This window comes from Myotis lucifugus, unplaced genomic scaffold, assembly GCF_000147115.1.
Source record: "Myotis lucifugus unplaced genomic scaffold, Myoluc2.0 scaffold_69, whole genome shotgun sequence".
NCBI lineage: Eukaryota > Metazoa > Chordata > Mammalia > Chiroptera > Vespertilionidae > Myotis > Myotis lucifugus.
In genome coordinates, this window is record NW_005871117.1 from 4,719,941 (window position 1) to 4,740,727 (window position 20,787).

At 56.4% G+C, this 20,787-nt stretch overlaps 1 protein-coding gene across 11 annotated transcripts in view; it reads left to right on the forward strand.

Moving 5' to 3' along the window:
• Nucleotides 1–1,266: 1,266 nt before the first annotated feature.
• The window catches only part of DNAJB12 (DnaJ heat shock protein family (Hsp40) member B12), a 32,516-nt gene continuing 12,995 nt past the window's right edge, over nt 1,267–20,787 (forward strand). For 6 of the 11 annotated variants that reach the window (XR_002829670.1, XR_002829673.1, XR_002829669.1 and 3 more), the window contains exons 1-8: nt 1,386–1,615; nt 8,708–8,891; nt 10,058–10,203; nt 11,438–11,623; nt 11,740–11,819; nt 12,810–12,919; nt 14,534–14,706; nt 15,205–15,356. Coding sequence is in view for 3 of the 11 variants with exons in the window: in XM_023755129.1 (XP_023610897.1) it covers nt 1,483–1,615; nt 8,708–8,891; nt 10,058–10,203; nt 11,438–11,623; nt 11,740–11,819; nt 12,810–12,919; nt 14,534–14,706; nt 15,205–15,302; nt 16,500–16,529 (1,140 nt within the window). In the remaining 8 variants the exon portion in view is untranslated. Of the gene's footprint in view, nt 1,616–8,707; nt 8,892–10,057; nt 10,204–11,437; nt 11,624–11,739; nt 11,820–12,809; nt 12,920–14,533; nt 14,707–15,204; nt 15,357–16,499; nt 18,304–20,787 lie in introns of those variants that run through there. The other 5 variants (XM_023755129.1, XM_014457147.2, XM_006090280.3 and 2 more) reach the window with 5 other exon arrangements.

The following is a 20,787-nucleotide window of genomic DNA, read 5'->3' on the forward strand; positions in this document are numbered from 1 at the left end:
GGATGCGGACCCAACAAGTCCCAAATTTATTGCCAACAGTCTTAGTCCAAGTCCTTCATAAGTAGTACATGGTATTTCTGTAACACTAGGGGGATTTACTGATTTATTCTCTTCCTTAGTCCTGTTAACCCCTAACCTGGGGAAACAACCTTTCTCGGGGAGGTGGTCCTGGTTAAAACATATGTCATATACGCCAGGTCCCTTGAAACATAAGCTGTGCAGATGTTTCTTCCCTGCAGCGACTGCGTCAGGCAGCAAGGGTGGATCGGCTTCCAGCATATGAATATGAATACTATTCTTCTCCCTACTTACATTGAAGGTGTACTATTGCAGCTTGCTTTTATTCTTTTTTAAATTGAATGTCACGTGGAGATGTTTTCCTTACAGTGCACAGAGGAAGTTCTTCATCCATCTCTATAAAGCACGGTACTCCATAAATGGGTACTATAATGTACTGACCCTGCCTCCTGCTGATGGGCTGCTGATCTGTTTCCAATATTCTGCTACATAATCAATAGCTGTCAGTGACTAACTTCACACATTATTTCTTCCATGTGACCACTGATTGCATTTTATTTGTTTATTTTCATTTTAGTTCTAACATCTCTAAGGCTAGTGACAAGTTGGCGTGGGGGCAATCTCTTGACACCCATCTTGCCTTGGTGGCTCAGGAAATGGAGGTTTTAGCTTGACTTTGTGAATGTGAGTCATTGCTCTAGCTGGCTAAGTCTCAATTCCTCCAAAAGCATCCTCAGCTTTTCTGTAGGACCTCTGACCATCCCAATGTACTTCCATTGCTCCACCATCCCATCCGCCCCCTGGGGCGGCCATTAGCCTCAAGGTGATGTGAGTGGCACCCCCAGAGATAACGTTATGCCACCAGGAAGTGTAAGCTGCCACCAAATAGATAATTAATTAATTAATTAATTAATAAAAGCTTCTGGGAGAGACAATGTCTCTTATCAGGCCATTTAAAATAGCACCTTCTACTCTCTATCCCTTTATTTTCCTTCACAGCGTTCGTCTCTACCTGAATGTATATATTTACGGGACGGCTCCCCGCCCCTACACACACTGGAACGTAAGCTCCCTGAGGGCAGGGGCTTGGTTTTGTTCACCACGGCACGCCCGCCATGGCCAGCAGCGGGTTCTCAATGAACACCTGCCGAATGAGTAACTAAATCACCTTCGTCTCCAACGCACAGCCACTGCCGAGCACGAAACCAGCACACTCAGCAGTGAGACCCTGACTCTGACCCTCCGGCCCCGGAAACGCGGGCGTGCACCCGGAACCCGCTCCTCAAGGCCGCCCTCTCGAGCGCGCACCGCCGCGCTTCCGCCCTCGCTCGCCTCTCGGAAAAGGAGGGGCGGCGGGCCTATGTCATCACCCTGCGCCCGCCTGCCCAGCGACAGCGCCGGCGGCTGGCGCAGCCCTTCGCTCGCCCGGCCTCCCCCTCCCCGGTTCCGCGCTCTGGTTCCGCCATGGAATCCAACAAGGATGAAGCCGAGCGCTGTATTAGCATCGCCCTCAAGGCCATCCAGAGCAACCAGCCCGACCGGGCGCTCCGCTTCCTGGAGAAGGCACAGCGGCTGTACCCGACGCCGCGCGTTCGCGGTGAGTGTGGTGCCGGCGAGACGGAGGGGACATTAGGACTAATGGGGGGAATACGGGAACGGACCGACGGGAGCAGTTGGAGGAGGGGGAGGGGTGGCGAGGCGCGGCTACGCCTGCGCACTGGGGCGCGCGGTGGCTGCTGGGAGGTGTAGTCTTTCGACCCCACGCCTCTCCGAGATGCTGCACACCTGCTGACGGGGGCGACCGGCGACCTGAGCTTTCCGGTGCTCGCCGCACCCTCTGAAATGTAGAGTTCCCAAGAATGAGAGGCGCTGGCAGACGGGGCGAAGGGGACTTGCCTGAGGTCGAAATGGAACTACTTTTCCCAAGGGGCCATTCGGTGGCCCAGGGCCAGGTGCCGGCCTGGGAAACATTATAGTTTAATAAACATAACTACTCCGACAGAGAGACTGGGTTCTAGAGAGGGAAAGAGGACTTCCGACCTTCGTGTGCCCGCGAAGGCGTCTTCCTATCCTCGCTCTCTCGCACGTTTCCGGTGGGATGCCGGGGACACCTTCCCAGAACTAGAGCCTCCTCCTCCGCCCCTGCCCCTCCGCCCACCCCCGGCGCCTGGACGGTCTGTCCCGAGACCGGCTTCTCACTCGCTCCGGGAGCCTCTTCGCTCGCTGGTGACATCCCGGGCGGACTGTCTGGTCGCAGACGCTGGCCCCTGCCACCCCCACCCTCACACCCTCGCCCCCTCGCCCCCTCGCCTCCAAGAGTCCATCGGTGGCTGGCCGCATGGGCGGCCAGGCGGCAGCAGGCTGTCCTGCTGTAGAGCCTGGACTGAATGACGCCTTCCAAACCAGGGGGGAAGGAATTGTCTCAACTACTCAGCATGTCGCGGTGCCCGGGAACCCTCTGTTTTCTCTGACCTAAGTCTTCTAAGCAGTTTTTCCTAATGGAAGGTGGAAGAGAGAAAGGGGTGGTCTGTTAGAGATCAGCGCCTGCAGTTACCACTTAGCCAACCGTCTGGCATGTAACAGGTGCTCGGTCTCATCCTGACGGCGACCATGTGATTTTTCTGAGCTTGGGTTTACTTAACCTTGAAAAATAAAGGGTTGGCACAGATAATAAGAATAACAGTAATACCCATGGAGCTTTTCCGTTGAGAAAGCTCTTTGGAATAAATTTTCTCACTTGAGCTTGACCTGTCGGGGAGGCAGAGCAAAGATGATCATTGTCCTATAGAGGAAGGCATATCTCAGAAGTAAGGGGCTTATCCAGTATTACCCAGCTAGGAATTGGGGGGTTCTGGGACCCTATAAATATTTGCTAAAGAAATAAAATGAACCTGGCGAGCAGCAGCCAGCCTCCTAATCGTCTTGCCCACGTTATGAAATTGAGAAGGGAGCACTAGCAGAGAGGCGGCCTGGGATGCCTGCATTTTCCTGCCTCCTGACTCTGCATGTTGATCTTTTGCCCTCTTTGCCAGGACTCCTGAGATAACCCGCTGGAGGAGCCCCAGGAAGTAAATCACACTGCGTGAGAGGAGAGCAGGGTGGGGTAGGGCCCCCCAGCTCTCAGAACTCTGTCTGACTCGGATGCCTCTGGGGGCCCAGGAGCAGGCAGCCGAGAATGGAGGGTAACATAGCTTGTGGAGAGCTTCCTGCCAGCAGGCCTCCTGGGCTAGTTTGGGGCTTTGATGGCTGTCCTTCCTGGGGCTCTGGCACTGGAATTTGCTCAGGCAGAAGAGTCACCAGCTGCATATTTGTAATATTTCTGACATTCCGGAAAGAGTGTATGCCTCGTGCTTCTCTGTAAACATCATCTTGTGCCCTCTCTGGCCCTGCACACTGAGCTGACAAGAACCTGAGGTTAATTTTGGCCTGGGATGGGGAAATCTTGGTTAGAAAAATACAATAGGTAGTATTGTCCGTACTCGCTATGTGAGGTTTGAACTTATTCCAGATGCTCATTCAGTGCAGCTGACATTTTTGTTTTGTTTGCAAAGTCCTCTGCTTGGTACTAAGTGCTTTAGCAGGGTTGGTAAGAAATGATCCTTTGCCTCAAGGAGCTTACGATCTATCTAGTGAGGGAGACAGATTACAGAAAAGATAATATGGTGAGCCATAAAACAATAATTGTGACTAAACAAAAATTAAGCGGTGTCAGATGCTGAGGGCTTAAGTGTTTGAACTGTACTTTGGAGGAGGGGAGGAGACTTGGAGAAGGGCATACGGGGAGACATGGGGCTGGAAGTTGTGAGGGTTGGAGGAAGAGATTGAGTGTAGCAAGATTTGGAGGCTGTGGGGGTAGTAATTTGATTGTAGAGAGAATTAAGTTTGGAACATAGAATGGGGCCAGATTGTGTAGATTCTGTCCTGGGCTGCCCGGGATATTCACTCCGTAGTTAGAGAAAAAACCATTGACGTTTAGATGGCAGGAAGACGATAAACGTATTTTTCTTAAGAGAGAACAGGGTGAAGTGTCAGTAAGAGGAAGGAGAGACTCCAGGCAGAAACTGGTTGGGAGAGAGTTGCACTGAGTAGGTGAGGAGCTCTGAGGGCCTGAGATAAATGCCGTCTGGAGGAGGAGGAGGTCACTGGGGAGCCACCAAGCCTGGTGTGAGAACGGGATGCTAAGGAGAAATGGGCGCTCAGAATCCAAGCCTGTGTGCCTGGACAGACAGTACGGCCAAGGAACACGGTGGGAAGAGATGGGCGGAGTCTGAGGGCCGGTGGATTGTTGCTGGTGGGCTGTTCAAAGGAGCTTATAGCTTGGAGCTCAGGGGAGAGAGCTTGAGGTTCTAGCTGAAAGTCTGGTCTCAGTGTGACCGAGCTTATGGGAGTTGTGCTGGCTGAAGTCACTGTGGGAAAGTGTGGAACATGTAGAGGAGGTTGCTGCTGGCACACCCGTAGCCATAGAGTGAGATGGAGCAACCACAGGAAGAGGCGGTCCCAGGAGAGAGCCGCTGCCAGGTAGCCATGGAGCAGTGTGCCGAGGAGGTGGTGAGCCGCCCTGTCAGTTGCTGCAGAGGCCACTTGGGAAAAGGACAAGTTGAGAAATGAAAGGGAAGGATCGAGAGCATGGAAGGGAAGTGGAAGGACAGAAAGAGGGAAGGGTTGGGGTGAGGAGGCTCAGAGCAACCTGGAAGGGTCAAAGAACCTCACAGTGAAAAGACATGAGGGGCCCTGGCCGGCGTGGCTCAGTTAGTTGGAGCATCGCCCAGTGCATCGAAGGGCCTCGGGTTTGATTCCCGGTCAGGGCATGGACCCAGGTTGTAGGTTTGATTCTCAGTTGGGGCATATGCAGAACGCAACCCATTGATGTTTCTTCTCTCCCTCTCCCTTCCTTACTCTCTAAAATCAGTAAAAACATATCCTCAGGTAATGATTTAGAAGAAAAAAAGAAAAGATATGAGGGGACTTGGAACCCGTGCTGCAGGAAGTGGGATGGTGAGGCACCAAGGGCTGGACACGCACTGAGGAGCAGTAGCCAGGCCCTAAGCTGGGATGCCACAGGGCAGGGCTAGTGGAGCTCGTCAGTCCCTTTCTGAGACTCTGTATTCGGTGCCTGGCACCCTCGCAGACATTGGCTTTGCCTGAGGCTTAGGAATCATGGTAGAAGGTCCCAGGGAGCTGATGAGAACATCTGTAGGCCTCAGTTTCCCCAGCATACAAAGAAAGCGTTGGCCTGAATGATCTTGCAGCTCAGGCTGCCTGAACTCGTATGAGATGGCCGGCTCTGGGTCCAGGCTACGTCAGGAGGGCCAAGGTGGGAAGGCCGCGCAGGGACAGGGGAGGACTTGTTGTCGAGAGATACTGGCACTCAGGGTCTAGGACAGAGATGTGCTCATACTGGTGAGGTCTAGGGAGGGCTATCCATTCAAGTCGGTCAGCCATCATGAACCTCCCTGTGTGCTCAGCGCTTCCACTCACCTGGTTTCACTGAGTCTTTTTATCCCTCAGAGCAGCCCTGTGAAGGTGGAGATCCTATCTTCACTGAGGAATTAGATAACCTGACAAGGCTACATGGTAATTAGCAAAAGAACCTGCCTGCCTAGCTTCACTCCCAGACTCTCCCTACGCTGGCCTCCCTTTCCCAGCGCACTCTGAACACTACAGGTCCATAGAGCCTGGAAAGAAAAGGAACAGGTAACACTATTTGCTGGAAATTGGGTAAAGTTCTTTAAATGCGTTTACTCATTTACTCTATTAACTCGAGGGAGATGCAGCTTTACGCGGGGAAGCTGAGTTAACTTGTCCAAGACGACCTTGCTAGCAAGTGGCAGAGCCGGGTTTGAACCCAGGCAGCCTGACTCTCCAGCCTGGGGTTGAGGTGGGGCCACTGCTGGTGGCTTTGGCTGTAGAAATGCTTTCACCTCTACCTCAGCTGCCCCCTCTCCACCCCAGCTTTGTTTCTTCTCCCAACTCCCTTCTTTTTAAATGTCTGCTGGCTTCACTGGGAAGGGGCAGAATCGGGATTTGAACCCAGCCATGTCGGTCTAACTCCAGATTCACATCCAGCTGTTCTAGCTCTGCTCTTCTGTGACCCTCTCCTGTCAGCACTGTGCCAGTGAGGGGTGTAGCAGTGAGTCAGGAGGAGCCAGTCACGTCCCACGGGCCTGAGAGGGGGTGTCCGGGCCACCAGAGAGGCCTGCTTGTCAGCCACCAGGAATCTTCCATTCCCAACTCAAGCAGGAACCTTCTGTCTGACCCAGAGCACATCTGCTTCCCTTTGGGCTCTCTTTCTGCAGCATAGAGAATAGAGTGGCTGACTCCATGTAACTGCCCCGAAAAGCTTCCAGAATCTTCCCTGCGAAGTACTAGAGAGAGAGTCCCATCTCCTAGCTCACTGGTCGGCAAACTGCGGCTCGCGAGCCACATGCGGCTCTTTGGCCCCTTGAGTGTGGCTTTTCCACAAAATACCGACTTCTGCGCATGGGCCATGAAGTTTCAATCGCACTGTATGTGCGTGCCCACACGTGGTATTTTGTGGTATTTGGTGGAAGAGCCATACTCAAGGGGCCAAAGAGCCGCATGTGGCTCACGAGCCGCAGTTTGCCGACCACGGTCCTAGCTGATGAGCCTGGACCACGGGGGCTTCCAGAGAAATTGAAATAAGCAACTTCTTTAAAAGCCCTAAAAAAATATCCCTAGCAAACCAAGCTCCCTCCCTCCGTCCATCATTTTTTAAAAAATATATTTTATTGATTTTTTACAGAGAGGATGGGAGAGGGATAGAGAGTTAGAAACATTGATCAGCTGCCTCCTGCACACCCCCCACTGGGGATGTGCCCGCAACCAAGATACATGCTCTTGGCGGGAATTGAACCTGGGACCCTTCAGTCCGCAGTCCATCCACTGAGCCAAACCGGTCAGGGCCCTCCGTCCGTTTTGATCAGCATCTCTTCATCTGTCTGTTCTCTGCGCTGCCATCCCCCGGTGCCTGGCGTGGACCTGGCATCTGGGACAACCTGAAACGTCAAGGTCACATCTGGTCCAAAGCCTGCTGAGTGCTGAGGCTGCCTTCCTACGCCTTGGGACCCCCAGTCCCTGCCACCGCGGGCCCCCTTATCTTCCTGGCCAACTAGCTCATCAGCCCAGGTCATAATATTAGCGGCTACTCATTTTGAACTTTACTCCGTCAGCCTCCCTGCTGCGTGCTTGCACACATGATCTCATTTCATCTCGTACCCCATTGTGAGCAAACAGAAAGGTCTCGCAGATGGACCAGGGTCACACTGTTAGGATTTAGCTGAGCTGAGATTTGAAACCTGGATCTTTCTTTTTTTTTTTTTTTAATTTATTGATTTGAGAGAGAGAGAGAGTGATTTGTTATTCCACTTATTTGCATTCATTGGTTGATTCTTGTGTGTGCCCTGACTGGGGATTGAACCCACAATGTTGGCATATGGGCACGATGCTCTAACCAACTGAGCTACCAGCCAGGGCAGAACCTGGATTTCACTTCTCTTCTGCAGATTTGTGGTCTGGGATAGCAGCATGGTGAAGAGCAAGGTCCCATGAGCCCGACATCCTGGGGTTCAGGTGCTGCCTACCAGCTTGTGCAGCGAGGGGCAAGCTGATCAGATACAGCCCCTCCTTATAGTGGGGGTGGTGGTAATAAGACCTCCCTTTAAGGCCGTTGTGAAGACTAAATGAGCTAATTCATGCAGAGCACTGTGTCCGGTCCTGCCTGACATAGTGAGCACTCACCACCGTTGCTCCTCTCAGAGTGCGCGCCCGGGGTTTGCTACGGGAACCCCTGCACCTCCCTCCTGTGGGCAAACGCCTGTGTATGGATTTCACAGCTGCTGACTCGGTGAGATCGTGAATTTGCTGCAACTAAGACAGCGGTGGCTCACTTGAGTCCTGGTGTCCTGCTCAGGCCCCTGGGTGAGACCCAGGTGCTGACACCCAGCACAGTGCCCTGAGCCCAGCAAGGTCTGGGGAGCAGCGGGCTGTGCTGCTGTCCCTCCTCAGCACAGAGGTGCCCTGGGCCCCTGCGGTGGTCGATGCCTGGTTTCCCAGGACACTGTACCCCGGGCCTGACGGGGTTCAGAACTGGTTTTGTGCCTGAAATAAATGGGCGCAGGGGACTTCCGACTTGCGTGTGAATAATAACCTTGACCCTGTCTGAGGGAGACAGTTGTGCCCTCTCTAGGCTCTGACATGGCCAGCCATTTGAAAAACGTAAAAACAGATGTTTATCCTGGCCCCTGGGCACGCTCATTGCCCCCGCTCCTGCTCAGGGGTAAGCGCAGGCCCCCAGGAGGGTCCCCATTGCAAAGCACTTCGCCATCTCGGCTCTAAACAGAAGATGGCTGTTGAACACACTACTTTGGGATTTTAAAAATCTGAAGTATTAATAGTTTATTTTTGGGAACAGTAAAAAAGAAAAAAATAGTTTGTTTTTATGCTGAGTTTAAAGTGACCTATATATACCCTGCTGGCTCCTGAGGACTGGATCCTAAGAGAGCAGTGGCCCCCACAGGCTGAGGTCAGGCAAGAAGCCAGTGGCTCTGCTGGGAGAATAAGCCGGCGGGTGTGTGGGGCCCTGGCCTCCCCCGGGGTCAGGTGGCCCCGCAGCCGTGACCTGTGGCCTTGCCGGAGCAGGAGCCCTGATTGGTGGCCTTGCCTTGCACAGCCCTGATCGAGTCCCTCAACCAGAAACCACAGTCTGCCGGTGACCAGCCCCAACCCACAGACACGACCCACGCGACCCACAGGAAAGCGAGTGGGTCCGACACCCCCTCGGCCAACGGGGAAGCTGGAGGAGGAGGCGAGCCCACCAAAGGCTACACTGCGGACCAAGTGGCAGCTGTGAAGAGGTAGACGGCTGGCCTGGCGGGCAGGGCGGGCTGGAGGGGGTGGGAAGTTTCATATCTAGAGCAGGCCCTGTGCGTCCTCCACCTCACCTCTGCCTGTGGCCTGCGTGGGCCCTGGGACCGGCTTGAAGGTGGAGCGGGTCCGAGCGGCCAGGCTCACCGGCCCACTCCCTATTCCCACAAGGCCCTGGAGGACAGTGTGGGAATCCGAGCTCCACTGTCCCCTCCCCCCAGACGGCCCACAACAGGGGCTGAAATGCTGACACCGCGGGCTTCCTCTGCTGCTGGCCAGGCCGGCCTGGCCTCCTCACACAGCTCTGTTTGTCGGACAGAGATGGGGCATGGTCTCCCCCCAGGATTCTCCCCCAACCCACAGCCCACCCCCAACAAAGACCCTTTCAGACCAGAGCCTGTGTGGGGTGGACTGGAGACAGGAGACAGTGATCCCTCCAAGGCTTGGGCAGGCCCTCCGCCCAGCCAAGCTCTCTTTTCTCCCGGCCGCCCCTCTCGCTGGCCTTGGGACCTCCAAGGCCGTTCCCACGGTCCTGGCTGCTAGTGAAGACATCAGCAAACTTCAGCGCTGGGTTCAGCCTGCAGTGCCGTAGCATGATTGTAGTTTGCCGTAAAAACACGCCAAATTTACATTATTCTGACCAAATAGGGTTTTGACCGAACAAGCCTATCGGTTGTAGCAATAGAAACTGACTGGGGGAGTTAGGAGTGCCTGGAAAAGTTCAAGAATCAGGGTCTTCAGGGCCCTGAGATGGGGTGAGCAGACCTGCCATGGCCTTTATGTTGCCCATTCAAGACTCAGATTGCGAGAAGAGGAGATAGCTGGCCACCACACCTGCCCTGGGGCGGAGAAACATCAATGAGAGAGAAGCATCGATCAGCTGCCTCCTGCACATCCCTTACTGGGGATGAGCCTGCATCTGGCAGACACAGCAGCGGCCCCTCTTAAGCCCTAAATGTATTCTCGGTGTTTCTCTGGGCCCCGCCCAGATCCCCATCCCAGTCGGAGCTTCCTGGGGCTCCCTAACCCCACAGTCTGACAGTGTGTGCCCCGAGCCTGCTCAGAGCTGTGTGCTCGGGCTGCTGCTCTGCGCCCACCTCCCCTCATGGCCCCAGGCCCGTGGGGAGCCCCCACCACACCCGGTTCCCTCCCCCAGGGTCAAGCAGTGTAAAGACTACTATGAGATCCTGGGCGTGAGCAGAGGGGCCTCAGAGGAGGACCTGAAGAAGGCCTACCGCAAACTGGCCCTCAAGTTCCACCCAGACAAGAACCACGCGCCCGGCGCCACCGAAGCTTTCAAAGGTAAGCCAGCCTGGCGTCCTGGCACTTCGGTGTTTGTGTCTCGTCCTTGGAAGAGATAAGGGACTTTCCCAGGAGGCCGCCTTGGGCCCAAGTCCTACGGCTCAGGGGCTGCCTCCTGGGAGAAGGTCCTCGTAGCCACCTCCAGCCACAGGGCCTGTCGAGCTATCGCACCCTCCTGCCTCCCCTTCCTCCTCATTCCCTGGGGTTAGAGGAGGGGGCGGAGGTGAAAGGACCAGTGGCTCCTTGGGGCCAGTCCTGCATGGAACAGTCTGCAGGCGTCACCCCCTGCTGCCTGTCCGTCAGCCCAGAGGAGGAAGGCGAATGGGAGTAGGGAAGCAAGGCGGCTGTGGTTCGTTTCTCCAGCCTGACCTCTGCCTGCAGCCCAGCCCCACCCGGCCTTGGGAGGAGGCGGGCGTTCTCCTTATTCCCAGGGGTCCAGCTTCTGAAGCAGGTGCAGCTCTGACCCACTCCTGGGAGAGAGTGGCCGCTTGAGAGGGAGCAAGAGACTCGGGAGGCCCGAGCTGGGGTTCTTTGGAGTCCAGGCTCCCCACCTGGGGAGCTCTGCTGGGAGGCCCCAGTGCCAGGCAGAGGAACGGCAGCTGGGACCTGGGCCCCCGGGAAGAGAGAGCTCCTCGCCCGGCCACACCACCCGCAGTGGAGGAGCCTCGCCTGGAGCCTCTCCCTGCCGTCCCCCTGGCTTCCCGTTTGCAAGTGGGCATCATGTATCTGCTTGGCCCTGAGGTCGCACTGTGACCTCCACAAAGAAAGGCCCATCCGTCCACGGGCACCTCAGGAGAGGAATGGGGGACGGGGACAGAGGGGGTGGTTTTCATAAAAGCAGAGAGCGGACTTGAAGCGAGACCCCTGGGCTTGCTTCCTGCTCTGCGACATCAGAGTCTGTGGCTGACACTCGGCCTTTCTGGCCTGTTTTCCCGCTGGTAAAATGGAGATGGGTTGCTGTTAGGAGTAGCTAGGATAATGCCCGCAAAGGGCCTGGCGTGTAGAAAAGGTTGGACTCTCATCATGCGGTGGAGAGCGAGGAGCTGAGTGTGAGTCCCCAGGCTGCCCAGATGCACTGCGAGGTGTTCCTGCCCACCACCCCCCACGCTGGCCCCAGGACGCCTGCCTCCTCAGCAGCCTCGAAGGCCTGCAGGAAGTGAGCTGTAGGCTGCGTGGGAGCCGTGTCACCCACACCCCCAGCATCCCCAGGCCTGACCCTCTGCCTCCTTTCCAGCCATTGGCACAGCATATGCAGTCCTTAGCAACCCAGAGAAAAGGAAGCAGTATGACCAGTTTGGTGATGACAAGAGCCAGGCGGCCCGGCATGGCCACGGGCACGGGGACTTCCACCGTGGCTTCGAGGCTGACATCTCCCCAGAAGACCTCTTCAACATGTTCTTTGGCGGTGGCTTCCCATCTAGTAAGTCCCCCACCGCCCTCCCCACAGCCCGGTCTCACCAGGTGGTGGTGGGAGACTGGATGCCAGCCTCTGCCTTTCCCGGCAGCCCCCTCCTGACTCGGCCCCTCTGACCGCAGGTAACGTCCATGTCTACAGCAACGGCCGGATGCGCTATAACTACCAGCCGAGGCAGGACCGCAGGGAGAACCAGGGTGACGTGAGTGAGGAAGGGGCTGGGAGCGGAGGGGAGGGGGGCCTGGAGGGGCAGTGACAGGCTCAGCTGTCTATTCTGGATGGCAGCGGTCCCACAGCCTCAGCGGAGGAGCCATCTTGGGCCTCCCTTGCCATTCTGCTGAGCGACACCAGAGGGAGCCACACTCCACGTTGCCCAGAGGAGTGGGGCTTCGATGGCCTCATTTGGAGAATGTAATGCAGAACGTTTTCCACCTACAGGCAGTTCGGGTGTGAACAGCCTTTGTGCAGTTCATTTGTTCATAAGGCCAACATTTTCCAAGCAATGGAAAATTAAGCTTCATGGAAGAATTGTCAAGGATAACAATATTGGTGCTGACTCTTGTCTTTTCAGCACTGAAAAAAATGTATGTGAAAGCTATAGCAAGACAATGCTTCCAGCACACTTTGAATGCCACAGAACAGCCAGCCAACTGAAATTAAAGCTGTGGACAGCTGCGGAGCATTTAAGATTATGACAGTGTGGCCTTATGTTTTTGTTTATTTATCTTTAAACTTTAATTTTGTATATATTTAACATACAGAAGGGTTTTTAAATTACACATTGTCACACAGTGAATTTTACTTTTCTTTATAGTTTTTTAACTGGCAGTTTGTAAATTGGTAATAGATCCGTATGGTTTAACATTCAGAAAGGTCTATGTCCTGAAAGCCTCCCTCCAGCTCTGCCCCCCATTTCTGGAGGCAGCCACTTTGCTCATTTTTTGGCTTTCTTTCCCCAATGTCTTTAACACCAGTGGCTGTTTTGTTTTTATCTGGGGAAGGTGGCAGGTGGAGGGGCCTCTGTATTGGGGGGGTTAGGGGGGGAAGGGAGAGAGTGGTGTCATGGCCTGTTTGGTAGTAACTGCCTCCCGCCACCTGGGCTCCCCTGAGCTGGGGGAGCTGGTGGTGGTTGTGGCGGATGCCGGACCCCCACCCAGGGCTGGCTTGGGTGACCATTGGCTCTTCCCTCCAGGGCGGACTGGGGGTATTTGTCCAGCTGATGCCCATCCTCATCCTGATCCTCGTGTCGGCTCTCAGCCAGCTCATGGTCTCCAGTCCACCCTACAGTCTGAGCCCAAGGCCGTGAGTTCCTGTGGCTGCGGGGGAGGCCCGGGTGGGGGGCGGATGGGGACTTTGTGGAGTTTCAGCCACCATTGGGCCTTCCTTCCCATCCTGCAGGCTCTTGACCATAAAGCAGAAAGCTGGCTTAGATCAGGAAAATACATTTTCCCTGTGGAGCAGAAGTTCTTGATGTTTTTAGGATCAGGGTCCCCTAAGAAAATGCAGTGAAAACTGCAGATCTTACCCTAGAACAGCGGTTCTCAACCTGTGGGTCGCGACCCCTTTGGGGTCGCCTACCCCTTTGGGGTCGCCTAAGACCATCGGAAAACACATATATAATTACCTATTGTTTTTGTGATTAATCACTATGCTTTAATTATGTTCAATTTGTAACAATGAAATTGGGGGTCACCACAACACGAGGAACTGTATTAAAGGGTCACGGCATTAGGAAGGTTGAGAACCACTGCCCTAGAACCTTGTACCTACACAGTTTTGCATATCATTCCACAGGCTTCATGACTCCCCACTCCCCCTCCCCCCACCCCCATCTTATCTGCTGACCTTGAGATCAGAATCTCTGCTCTTAGGTTGGGGGGGGCGGGGCTTTAGAGTCAGACAGAGCAAGGGTGGCTTGGAATTCCAGCTCCTCTACTAAGCAGTTGTGTGACCCTGGACAAGTTAAGTAACTTCTCTCAGCCTTGGTTTCCTTATCTGTAAAATGGGAACAACATCTGCCCGCTTGTGAAAATAAAATGAGTAATACACATAAAGTGCCGGGCTCGTTGGAAATGCTCAACAGTATTTGTTGAATAAACTTATGGTCCCAACTGCCAGTAGTGAACTTGGGCAACCTATTTGACCATTTAAGGTGTCAGCACCCCTCGCTTATTTCTGGCACCTGACAGTATCCGATGCACAGCCGGTACTTAGCTTCTATTCGTGGAAGCCCTCTGCTCCCACCTAGCGGCGTGGCCCTGGCTGGGAACCTGGCAGCATCCTCTCGGCCAGCAGGGGGCAGAGTCGGGCCACTGGGTCCACACCAGCCTGCACTGTCCTCTGGCGGATGGCAGGCTTTCCTCTGCGGCTGGAGCGATGACAGGCGCAGTGGGCAGGCAGGGGCGTCCTCCCGGAACACCGACTCCTGTCTGCATTGAGGCTCTCCCCACAGCCTGTGAGCCTGCAGCTGGAGCTGGAAGGTTACAGCTCTTTGGAATCCTTCCTGTCATTTTGTTTCTAAGCCTCTAGACTGGGAGCTCCTGGCTAGGCAGGCAGGCAGGCCCTCAGCAAGGATTGAAGGCACAGGTTGCTCAAGCCACACAGCTCGTCAGAGAGGGAGCCCAGGCTCACTCCAGGTTCCTGCTTCCCTGACTGGGGCCTCTCAGAAAGGGGCTCCTCCCCAGTGTCCCCCAAGTCCACGGGGGTAAACAGGGAGCCTGGGGAGGGCTGGCCATGGGCTGGGCCATTCGTGCCGGAGGGACACCCCACTTCGAGTGTGTGCAAGTTCCTGCGCTAGTGTGGGAGGGAGGTAACTACTCCCGTGGCCTGGGTGCCCCCATCAGGGGCCTCGCCATCCCCAGAGCTGCCCTGGGCCTGGGGCCCGTGCCCACTCTGTGCCCGGTGTACTCCTGGCAGGTCGGTGGGCCACGTTCACAGGCGCGTCACTGACCACCTGAACGTCGTCTACTACGTGACGGACACCTTCTCTGAGGAGTACACAGGTTCCAGCCTGAAGACGGTTGAGCGGAACGTGGAGGATGATTACATCGCCAACCTCCGGAACAACTGCTGGAAGGAGAAGCAGCAGAGTGAGTGTGCGTGTGTCGGGGACGGGGAGCTTGAGAACAGAGGAGAAAGCCCGCCTCGCCCAGTGATTTGTGGGCCCCGCACCTGGCACTGCCCTGTGCCAGCCGCCTCCCAGCCCAAAGCCAGGCTCCACCTCGTTCCCCTGGAGACTCCCTCCCGGTCCTGTAAGGCGCTGCCGTCCGCCTGTCGTTCGGCTGCCAGAGGCACAGATCTGCGGGGCACCCACTGATTGGACATCGGTTCTATCTGTGGACCTTGGGGAGGCCGGACCAGGAGGACAGGCTCTGACCTTGGCCGGCCTCACCCCCACTCTCTAGAAAGGGGCCGCTGTCCCTGCCCCAAGTTGGGACCAGTCTTTGCTCCTTCAGGGTCCTCCCTAAAGGTCCTCTGTCCCAGCTCCTGGGCCTATAACAGCCTTCCCTCTGTCCCCAGACCAGACAGGGGCCTAGCGGCTGCAGGAGGTCCTGGGTGTGCCCTAACCCTGCCCCATTGCTTTGCAGAGGAAGGCTTGTTGTACCGGGCCCGCTACTTCGGCGACACCGATATGTACCACAAAGCACAGAGGATGAGCACCCCAAGCTGTAACCGACTGTCAGAGGTGCAGGCCTCCCTGCATGGATAGTCCTGGGCCAGCCACACGACCGAGGTCCAAGTATGAGCCAGGGCCGCCTCTGCCCTGCCACTTCCAGCAGCTCTGGCCCTGGTCATGAGGCCGAGGAGGGTGGGGGGGAGAGGGGAGAGCCTCTGTGATGGCACAGACGCCTTGTCCCCAGCCTGACCTCCAGCTGCAGAGTTGGGGCAGCTCGGGGGTGTGCTTGGAGACAGGTCTGCTTTCGGCCTGAATCTTCACCCCCGTCCCCCTACTCCCTGGCTCTGGGGCTGGAGCTGTGGGGTCCCCAAGCAGAAGGGGAGCCCGAGGCTGCTGCTGAGAGCCACTTGTGCCTCCTTGGTGTGCTCCAGCCATCTGGTCACCACGGCCCTTCCCCCAGTGCAGCAGACTACTGTCTGCACCCTGGTGGTTAAGCCACCAAATACCCCTGGGCCCACGGGAGCCCCCCAGGGAGAGCCAGGTGGGAACGGGCGGGCCAGGAGCCCTGCCTCTGCCTCTGCTCTCCGGGCAGTGGGACATGGAGCCCAACAAAGGGCAGGAGGAGCCATCAGGCTGGGGCAGGAGAGGCCTGTGCACCTGACCGCTCCCTCTGGCAGGAGCAGAGGCTGGCTCTCTGTCTGTGTCGCTCTCGTCTGTCAGTCTCTCACTGTCTTTCTCTTGTCTGTCTGTCACTGTCCCTCATGCTACTGCGCCTGCCGCCTGGAAGCCACAGGGATCCGGCCGCCCAGGCTTCTCACCTGTGGCCTGAAAAAGGGAACAGGAGGCCATGAGTTCAGGGTCGAATGCAGAGCCCTCAGCACAGGGTGGGGGAATGAGAGGTGCTGGTTCAGACCACCTGCCTCCTGTGCCCGTGTGTGGGGGTAGCGGGCTCTGCTTCCGGCATTGCCAGAGGGGACAACTTGGACCAAGCCCCGAGGAGTGTGGGCGGGGCCGGGAAAGTTCTTTTTCGCGTTGGTGCCTTGTCCATCCCTTTGCCTGTGTCCCCTCAGCAGAGATCCAGGTACAGACTCTCTGCTTTGAGGCTGTTTGCTTGTGCCTCCAGGAGAGTGGAACAGACGGCAGGAGGGCAATCGGGTGCAGCTCAGGTGGGAGAGACAGTGGCCAGGAGGGCTGCCTGTTCGTGTGGGCGAAGCTAGAGCCCCTGGACACGTGACTGCCAGCTAACTGTCCCGCTCTCCTCCCCAGACCATGAAATCCCTGGAGAATTTTTGGTGACATGCACTGAGCCAAGGTGATGAACTGTATATTTAAGGAAAGACATTAAAAAGGAAAAAAAAAACATTAAAATGGATTGGAGGCCGGACGCCACATACTGTCCTCTCTCACCGTCACTGCAGAAAGCTCTAGGACAGCCAGGAAACCTGCACGGGCTGCTTCCCTTCCTCCCAGGCCGGCCGAGCGCGGGCTCCACATCGCTCTCTCCTAGGATACAGAAACCATGGCAACAGAAGCAGAATGTAAAACTTAGCAAATGTCTCTGGGAAGGGCTGGGGGAGGGGACCCCGCTGCCTCTCTCCCCCTCCCAGGAGCCACCACCAGTCACCTCAGTGGAATCCAGTCAGAGGCGTAGGCCAAGGATAGAGAGGAGGAGGAGGAAAGAGAACTTTCCAGAAATGTAATTTATAGATGCACGTATATGTATATATATCTATTTATATGTAAATAGCACATATAAAGATATATATAGATATATAGTCTACTTTTTAAACTGCAGGGATTTGGTGAATTATTTAGCTGATTTCTTCCCTGATTTAGAAAACGGACTGTTTTGGGGAGGCAGCCTGGTCCTCCACAGACTAGACATTAGCCGTAGCTGACGGCGGAAGGAACGTCGGTCAGAGCTTCTAACATTCCCCTCAACCCCAGCCTGGCCTTGATGGCAGCAGCAATCATGGTCGTGTGAATCTTGGACACTGTTGAAGATTGCCAGGTCTACGGTTCAGCTCGAGGGGAGAAAGTGCCCTTACGGCCAGGGGCCAGGCCAGTGGTGGTCGTGGGAGAGGCCCCAGAGGGCCCTCTGGGGTGAGACCACCCACCTCAAGCTCTGGCCAGCTCGATGGGCTCTGTCCTGGTGCCCAGGCGCCCCCTGACCCCCTGCCACCCAGAAGAGCAAGGCGGGAAGAGGGACCAGGTTCCGCCTAGCCACCCCACCCCCACCCCGTCCCTGAGTGAGTCTTGCCTTATAGGTGCCACAGGGCACAGCTCCGTGTTGCCACTGGTTTTTCCTGAGTCGTGCACCAAGGACTCCAGAAGGCTCTTCCTCCAAGAGCCAGCCAGCTGGTCCAGGCCCCCCAGGCAGCAGCTGACTCCCGAAAGCCAGCGCCTGTGGCCCCTCTGTCTCTGCCTCCGTGGACATGAAGCCACCCAGCCTTCTCCTGCACTTGGGACAAAGGACACATCTGAACAGAAGGGTTTCCTCATCCTCACCTTCAAATGAGGATTTTTTTTTTTTCTCCAAACAGCAGTTGCTGCCAGGGAGGGGGAGGGAGGTTGTATTTATTCCCGCAGTGTCGACTGGGTCTTTTGGACTTGCCATTGTCCTCCCAAATTGTCCTCTGGCGCTGGGTGTACCATCCATCGAGCCTGCCACCTTCCAAAGCCTTACTCCCCCACGCGGCCAGCGAGGAGGGGCTCACCCCCTCCCCGAGTTCCCCCTGGCTCTTTTTTTAAAGCCCCCACCAGACAGGATTCTTTCTGGGAAAGGACGCTTGGTAAAGGAACGCCAGGTCTGGTTTCCGAACAAGACCCTGCCCTGTGATGACGCGGCCGCCCGGCCCGGAGAGATGTTCAGAGCAGGACGCGGGCAAGGGTGCCCGCCACGCAGCCCCGGTGCTCTGCCCCTCCACCCGACGGCTGGTCTTGGTAGCTGTCCCTAGATGGGCTGAGCCATGTGCAATAAGAACAGAGATCCTAAAGGATCCCCCGAGAAGCTGTACTTCTTGAATTAGAATTCTGAAATTGTACATCTATAAATATGTTTATTATGTGATTGGCTGTGGTGGGTCTTCATTGAGCAAGGGGGCTAATGTTGGGGGGGGGTCCACGAGCACCTGTTGCTACTGACATCCTACAAGGAGGTTTTGGGGACACGCCTGAATGTCCCCCTCACCCCTTGCCCCAGCTGACAGCCACTCGGGTCACCTGACTCCATCCAGGCAAAGGGTAAGGGGCTCAAGCCAGGACCCTGGGGTCTCCCACGCCCCTGGGCAGGCAACTGGGACATGATCACAACCTCTGCTTCTCCCAGTTCTTGCTTCCTCCCGCCCTTCGAATCCTGCTGTGAGCAAACCGGTTCCGAATCTCCCTTCTCCTCAGCCCCGAGCTCTAGCTGCCCCCGTGCAGGGCCAGGGAACAGCTCTCCCAGTCTCTTTCCACCTCTGGCTGCAGTCCCCCAGCCATCCTTCCCACACCACCCCCACAGCCTGCCCTCCTCCCCCAGAAGCTTGGAAAAGTTAAAAATGAGGCAGCTCCAGCGGGGCTTCCCGCGAATGGAACCGAACGGCAGATCTGCCCGGGCCTCCCAGAAACAGGGCCCTGCAGCCCTGACTGGCGGCCTGAGGCCCCTCCCGCTGCTGCTGCAGCCAAAGACAGGCCGGCGGCCGGTGGTGCCACTGCAGCCGGGGAGCTCATTGGCTGCCCCGCCCGGGTCACCGCAGCCTGCCCTGCCGGGTCTGCGAGCTGCCACTTGTTAACTGCAGTTGGCAGGGGCGGTCCCCGCCGCCCCCATCTACCCCACCCATCCCCCCCCCCCCCCCCACCCTCGGCGTGCAGCTCCGCCAGCCAGAGGGCGGGACAGACTCCAACTGTTCTGCAAAAAAGAGCCTTTGACAAGTGTCCCCACCCACTGTCAGGTGGCAAAGCCTCCAGTCCACCCAAGCTCCTGGGATCTGCCAGCTCATCTCGTCCCAGATGCCCCCAGGTCTCCAGGAGCACGCGTCCCGGCCCAACTGTCACCTCATTCCCACCCAGGTGCCTGGGCAAAGTCACCTGGCTGTCCAGGGCCGACAGGCACACAGCAGTCCAAGACTCACGCAAATAGACTGGGACACAGTGTCAGTTCTGGAGCAGCTCCGAATGCTGACGAGAGGTCACGCCATGCGACCTGGGCGAGGCTGCTCCACAGCAGGAAACAGGTGTGGGGTGAGGGGGAGGCCATGACCGCGGCTCTCCATGAAGCTGTGCTGCTTGTCTTTGGGGGTGTGTTTAGCCAAGCAATCATTCTGCAAACATTCGCTGAACAACCCACTGTTCTCAAGCAGCTCAGCCCCATTTGTGCCAAGTAGAGTGGTGGGTGGGAGACCGGAGTTCAAAAGGGGGGAAAGGGCCGACTAAGGACAATGGGGCTTCACCGAGGCGCTTGCGCTGAGGGTGAGCTGCCCGTAGCAGCAGGTGCACTCCCTCCCGGCGATGGCAAAGGTGCCCACCCGGGTGTGCAGGACAACTTCCCTGCGGTGGCATAACTTCCAACAGGCAGCCTAGGAGGTCCGCTGGGTGTCCTTGTGGGATCCACAGCCTCCCTGCCTGGGCGGGATCCCTGACTGGCTGGCCTTGGGCCTGTCACTTAACCTCCCTCTGCCTCAGTGTCCCCATCTTCAAAATGGGAGGAATAAAACACCTGCCTTGCCGAACCGGTTTGGCTCAGTGGATAGAGCGTTGGCCTGCAGACTCAGGGGTCCCGGGTTCGATTCCGGTCAAGGGCATGTGCCTTGGTTTCGGGCACATCCCCACTGGGGGGCATGCAGGAGGCAGCTGATCTATCTCTCTCATCGGTGTTTCTGGCTCTCTATCCCTCTCCCTTCTTCTCTGTAGAAAATCAAAAAAATATATTTAAAAAAAAAAACAAAACACCTGCCTTATTGGGCTGTGAGGACAAGAAGGGTGACCACATAGATAGCACTCGGTGTCTGGTACATGGGAAGCTCTCCTGTCTTGAGTCAACCAAGGTGAACTGACCCACCAGCTAAGTGTCGAGTCCCATTCCAGCACTGAAACCACAAAGGTGACTGAGGCACGGCCTGGCCTGGAGGAGTTACGGGGAGGGGAAGAAGCCAGAGCTCGACAGACCCCAGAGCACAGAGGACTGACATGAACAAGCCGGTGCCAGCAGCTCTGGCTGGGGACTCTTTTTTTTTTTTTTTTTATGTTTTTATTGATTTTAGAGAGGAAGAGAGAGAGAGCAACATTGATTGGCTGCCTCCTGCATGCCCCCTGCTGGGGATCTAGTCCGCAACCACATGGATCTACTCTCAACCACTGAGCCACACGGGCCGGCTGGCTGGGGACTCTGGATAAAGGAACTGGCATCTGGGAAGGAGGTGGGAGTGAGGACAGGGCTGGGTGGGGGTGGAGTGGGGACTCTGGCCAGAGGGGACAGTGTGAGCGAGTCCTGGAGCTGGGAAAGTGTGGAAGTGACCGCGTCGAGGGAACAATACATAGGCCAGGTCCCCAATCTATAGCTGTCACCTTGCCAGTC